The 6438-nt window shown below is 37.7% G+C and overlaps 1 protein-coding gene across 1 annotated transcript in view; it reads right to left on the minus strand.

Annotated features, from left to right (window-relative positions):
• Positions 1–6185, minus strand: part of SLU7 (SLU7 splicing factor homolog (S. cerevisiae)) — a 13216-nt gene extending 7031 nt beyond the window's left edge. Inside the window, exons 1-7 of the mRNA XM_009318503.1 lie at positions 6014–6185; positions 5232–5385; positions 4864–4944; positions 4113–4277; positions 2524–2589; positions 902–949; positions 231–384 (exon numbers count right to left, since the gene is read on the minus strand). Of these exons, the coding sequence (XP_009316778.1) occupies positions 231–384; positions 902–949; positions 2524–2589; positions 4113–4277; positions 4864–4944; positions 5232–5385; positions 6014–6177 (832 nt within the window). The 5' untranslated portion in view covers positions 6178–6185. The remainder of the gene's footprint in view (positions 1–230; positions 385–901; positions 950–2523; positions 2590–4112; positions 4278–4863; positions 4945–5231; positions 5386–6013) is intronic.
• Between the last annotated feature and the right edge of the window lie 253 nt (positions 6186–6438).

Below are 6438 nucleotides of genomic sequence, written 5' to 3' on the forward strand. Positions count from 1 at the left end.
ATATTTGATATTTATGATTTTAAAAGAACTGAAGTTACTACTGTATCCCCCAGCTTAGACATTTTAAAAAGGTGTATCTGTGTAAAAGGATGACCTTGACGAAGTCATAACATGAGCAAGAATAGAACTGAGAACAGACCTTAAGCTCCGAACCCCAAGACCCATACGCAAACATTAATAACTGAGCCTACAATTTTTTGAAATTAACTCTCATGAATACAAAAGAACACCTGTAAAGAATTCTTTACTCACTTTTGCAATATCTTCCCGAATACGTAAGTTTCGAACTGTGATACGTCTTTTAGAGTCAAAGTTCTGCCCAGGCATATCAATGTCATCGGCGTATTTATCTTCATCTTCATCTTCACTGTTATGATCTCTTTCCTGAGGAGAGATGGGAAACTTCTAAATAAAAGAGGACATTCACTCTAGAGACAAGTATGAGAATCTGGTTTTAGTGGTTTCATTAAAAACTCTGCAATCCTTGTAGTTAAAAGTTAGCATCATTTACTTGGGCTTAAGTGTGCTGTCATGCTAGTAACATGCTAATCTAACATTCAACAGTTTTCAGGAATACTCTTGTTAAAGGATTTCCACTTCCTCATATGGAAACAGTTACAAAATTATAACTGTGATGATATTAAGAAAACAGTTATCTTGGGCAACATACCACATATTAAAAACTAGTTATTTGCTTGCATCTCTAAGGTTTGACAACACACAGGAGCTAAAACAAAACCAAAAACCCCTCTATGAAACCCAACAACCTCTGCCCAAAACAATAGGCAGCCAGTGGCATGAACACAACATTGAAACCCTTATGCCACCCTTGTTTCACTGTTCCACTAACTACCGGTCCTTTCTTCTGCCCATGGTGTGATGCAGTGGGTAATCATCTTACTGTCTGTGAATTTGGTTCCTCTTCTCCCCACTGGTGTCTTGGGGAGTTCTGCAGCAAACAAAGAGCACATCAGCAGAGAAGACAAGATAGCGGAGAGAGGAAAGATGGCAGGGAGATAAAGAGCAATCAAAGCAGAGCTTTGATGCCGGATATGCAAAACACAATTTACCTGTGGCACAAAATGCACAGACGGCTATATTTTGAATGTTCTAGGAAAGAGATTGTGTCTCTATTATAGACGCACGTTGGAGACCTTTTCACTGTATTCCCAACTAAATTTCTAAGCCTTTGCAAGAATGGCAAATTCTAGAACTGTCACTGTTGTTTAGAGCTTGCTATGCCTTTGAACACTAATGGTTTAGACTATTTCATATTATGCAAATATAACCAAGATTAAACTCTGAAGGCTTAAAAAAAATAATTAAGAAGATATGCATATGCAAGTATTTAGTTAGGATTGACAGGAATACTGAGCATGAATCAGAAGCCATAATTTAATCTGGAGAAACATAGCCAGAATTTATTTTTTTAACCTGCTTAGCCTCTAACTTGAGAATACTTGCAGCGGTAAAGATGGAAACAACTATGAGTCCTGGAAGACTGACCAGGAAATTGGCCAGCACTGACTATGCAAATTGGCATCAGCCTTGGTCCTCTCCATCAGAGATAGCTCTTATGTTTCAGACATACTTTTCTTCTTTCAGCTCCATTTTGTAAGGACTAAGTATATGAAACCAACAATGTTGCCTTGTGGTGAAAACAGGCATCAAAAAGAGAAAGAATCTTTTCTATCGGGAAGGTCGGAACGCTGTAGTTTGTGTTGGGTTGGAGCTTAAGTTCACTCTGCCATCTAGTGACAAAACGCAACGTGACAACCTCTGGAAAATGGAGGCCCGCTTGTATGTAGTCTTTTGCTTGGTGTTTTCTTTCTTACGACATTGATTAAAAAAACCTACTTCTGACCAGTGTTTACTTTTTCCCCATTTTATAAACTTAGCATATTATCAGAAATGCCTTTTACAATTAGAATTTTATAAGAGGAGCTTGTAGAAGTTAGTGGAAGATGCAAACTCTGCGGAGTTATAAGCCAGAGGGAAATACATATGCTCAGCCTTCAAATAACCAGAGACACTGCAAATAGTCATAGCAATGACTGCAGAAGAAACAAGTTTGGTTCTAAGATAAAGAAAATACCTTCCTATTCCGATTTATACTAAGCATTACTAAAACAATCCACAGTCACATAGTAGTCACTACCTCAACACTAGTCAGATGTAACAATCTTTAAATACAAAAAAGCATTTCACTACATAAACAAAACTACTACATAGAAAACAAGTTTTTCTGACTGAAAAATCCCTGTCATTAGTTAGCAAGAATATAATCACACAGAATTTTTGCCCATAAGGGGAAAACAAAGCCACTGTCATTTGCAAGAAGATGCTTCAAATTCTTGAATGTGACACAGAATATGCTGGTGCTAGGAAAATCTTTAAATTACTGAAGGGCATAAAAAACAATAGCAGACCCTGTATAGAGAATAAAAGTACCAGAGAGCAAAAGTAACCTGTTGCATTTTTATTCGTCCTAAACAAAAATAAATTAGGGTTTAGTTTACTTACCACTTGCTCCAGCTTTCCTGATGCTAACTCTTCCTGAAGCTTCTGGGCTTTCAGTGTACGTTTGGCCTGCGTATCATGAAAATGCATTTGTTTTATTATTTCTTTTTAACAGTAAGTGTGTAGTAAGACTTATCATAAGCATCTCTTGTGACTGCTGTCATTTAAAATATATTCCTTATTACAAAAAAACAAGGTTTTAATTCTCTGGGTGCTTGTAAAAAAATCAGCAGCCTAGAGCTTCTCTCCTCCACTCCTATGCTTTACCATATTGTTTTTTGAGCTCCAAGGAAAGGAAGCTATATAGATACTAACCATTTTACTATTTTATATTATACTGTTTAATAAAACAGTTTACTAGAGCTTATGAAGCTATACCATTGCTACATGCATCCTAATTTAAGAAAGAGATAGCTTACTTTAGTTCAGTAGTTTTTAAAAGCAAATGTTTTATTATTGTGTCCTCATAATCTAGTTAGGAACTTCAGTGCTTAAGGTACTTCATGACTGACGCTGCAAGCATTTATTTTTCATGCCAGAAGCACCCAAAGTCTAGTATCTAAAGTGAGATTCTAAAGCAGCATGGAGTGAATTTTTGCACGTGTTTGACATCATAGAACCACAGAACAGTTGATGTTGGAGGTAACCCTGGGGACCGCCAAGGATAATCCCCCTACTCAAAGCAGGTTTGCCTACAACAGGTTGCCCAGGACCGTGTCTATGCAAGTTTTGATTACTCCAAGAATGGCGACTCCCCAGCCTTACTGGGCAAGCTGTTCCGCTCTTTGATCACCCTTACAGTAGAACATTTTTTTCTTCTGTTTAAACAGAATTTCTTGTATTTCAGTTTGTGCCCACTGCTTCTTGTCCTGTCACTAGATACTACTGAGAAGAGTCTGGCTCTGCCTTTAAACACTCCCATTAGACATTTATATACACTGATTAGATCACATTTAGCATTAGCTTTCCCATGCACTATAGAAAAATACTGAGGACCAGGCACCAAAGGGAGTTAGTTAGGCACCTAACTACCTTTTGGAACTGGTCTAACTTACAGTCAAGGTAGCGAATTATTTTTTTTTTTTTCTTTTAAGAAGTTAATAGTGTCCCCATGGATTTGGTGCATACAGATAGAAAGTTAACTGCAACAGCAAGGTGCCGATCTGCACAGAGACATGTACAAATAGTCCACTGCTTCATCATAGTAACAAAAAGGATTCGTAAGCAAGATAACATGAATGAGGCTACAAAATAGATATAGATTTATCGGCTCTAATACAGCCAGATAATAAATTCCTTTCTTGCCTGCAATTCAATCTGCATCTTGGGTCATAAATTCTAAGGCTTGTCTATTAAAAAGTAAGCAATCTGGAGAGACACTTCATTTATTGTGCAGACCCATACTCAGTTGCCAGTTCTGATCTTAATTTTCAGTTTAAGCAAAGTTTGCTATCAAACACAGAATCCACCTCGCTTTTTCATTATGAATACAGCACAAGGTCTAATATTAAACAGTGCACATAACAAACGTTCCTCCTCCCAGCCGAGCCAAACACTGAAGCTTTCCCCAGTAAACCATAGCACCTACATACCAAATCAACCTTGGAATATTCCTCTACAATTTTCATGTGCTCTTCTGGGTTATAACCATTCCAACGATCTCGCTTTCCATCATAATCAAACATCAGTTGAGGCTGCACATGTTCATCTGGTGCAATATTCATGCCTGTATATTTTGCTCCAACTTTCCTGGGTCTCTGAAAGGAAAAAAAAATGGTTGGGTCAGTCCATTAGACTTATATACATGTACACACACACACACTCTCAGATATCCCTTTAAAAACAGTATCAATCGAGCTCTTCTAAAGCCAGTTAAATTCAGCACTATAAGCCTGTGAATTGTGAATAAATGCAAGTAGTTAATTTCTGTATTTTGAAATAGTGCAACTGACTCCAAACCCTATCAATTTCTAACTCTGTTTTCCACAATTAAGAAAGCAATTAAAACACGGTTTCTGGGGATGGCTTCTAGCTGACATGAAACAGAAAGACAGGCACAGCAGCACTTGTGTTAAAGCGAATTAACACGAAGAGCTAAACATTTTCACCTATTATTGCAGTGCTTATCACAAACAGAACTGATGAGCAAAACCCTGAATAGTAACATTTTTTCCCTTCATTTTTCCTATATAACAATTTCTTTAGAAATTTCCAAGCCACCTTTCCATACTTGTAACCTTTTTCAAAGCTAGTAATTTTTATCTCTAGCTAGCTATTTTTCACTAAAATTAGAATTCACATTGTTTTCAAAACCATTAAAACATCAGCAAAAGTCAAGTTTACCTCCATGCAGTCTTTCTTTTTGTGTGTCAGTGCACCACAGTTCTCGCAAGCTCCTTTACGATATCTAGTTGCTATAGCATGCTAAACAACAAAAAAAGAGCGTTGTACAAACTTGTGGCAAGATTCATACACGTTCCCAATAACGAATTCATTTTTTCAATACAACTAAAGCGTGTGTGGTCTACCCAAACCCAAAACACGTATTACCAAATACTGTGACTTGCCTGCTGAGTAAGAATTCCCAGCTCCTGTCCCTCTCAAAAACAAGTAACCAGAGTTAGGTCTTTATAGGGAGTCAATGCCTCTTTTCTTATTTCCTCACGAAATCAAACCAAATCTTTATTTTATGACAAAACTATTTTGCATACCTCTTGAACTCCTCGTTTGTACCAATCTCCAGAGGAGCTATACTGTTTCTGCTTCTCTGGCTGAGGTCTCTGATGCTTTAGTGTAGGTCTTTTAGAGGGATCTATGTACCATGGTACTGAGGATATGTACTGAGGAATATGAGGATTGATATCTCTGTAAAAGATGTTGTGTAATAAATACACGGCATAGGGAAAAAAAACCCACAACAGCTTAGCCTAACAAATAACTCTCACATTAAAGTTCAGTGCTTTTAGGAGTGATAATAAAATAATGAAGTTGTTACAATGCATTGCAAAATAAGCTCTAATTTAACTAGATAAACGCAAACTTCTGTTGAGATTTTGTTGCCATCTAATGCACCTCAAATCAAATACCTTATTCTATGCAATGTCACTGAGCACATTTCTCTTCTCCGAAACAACAAGCCTTGTAGGAGCAAGAGAGAGGGAACAGGTAAGGTACGCAGTAAAGTTCCCCAGTACTATGTTTTGGTCACTTTTAAAATACCACTTGTAAGTAGCCGCATAGATGGGACTTTTTAGCAGCACCATCAGTAGATCACAGTAGATAAACACTGAACCTACATTTTTTTGGAAAATATCTATTTTCTGAGGATGACTGGAATGTTAAAAGCAAATTCACATAAGTTCAACTATTTACTTCTACAATGACTCATGTAGAAATCATGTATCACCCTCATAATTATTCTGTAATCACAACGGGAAAAAAAGACATTTTTAACCAGTAGCTTTATAATAACCGTAGCTTTACTAAAACTTACTTTCCTTCTTCATCCACTTCAGCAGGTGCATTTCCTAGTTTTCTTTGTTCTTCTAATTCCTTCTTTTTCCTCCAGTCTTCCCTCGTCATCTTCTTTGGCTCCTCCAGGCTCACATCATTTGACCCTCCTGAAGAAGTGGCGCTCGTTACCGTCCCTGACGCCATTGTTTTTTGCCTGCAACGGGGAAAAAAAAAAAAAAAAAGAAAAATCTGACTATTTGACAAAAGATCAATACCATTTGACAGCACAGTTCTTCAGCGTGATTTTGCATCGAGTTAAACCCTAACGCTGTACTATGCGTTCTTGACGTACGTCTCTTCGCAAAAGTAAGTACCGGTGCCGAAGGAAGCATCACTGGTGTTCCTGTTCTCTAACACGAGCCGCGGCGGGGGCGAACGGCAGCAGCTCCGCACGCTGCCTCAGGA

The sequence above is a fragment of the Pygoscelis adeliae genome, unplaced genomic scaffold (genome assembly GCF_000699105.1).
Source record: "Pygoscelis adeliae isolate BGI_AS28 unplaced genomic scaffold, ASM69910v1 Scaffold42, whole genome shotgun sequence".
In the NCBI taxonomy this organism is placed as follows: domain Eukaryota; kingdom Metazoa; phylum Chordata; class Aves; order Sphenisciformes; family Spheniscidae; genus Pygoscelis; species Pygoscelis adeliae.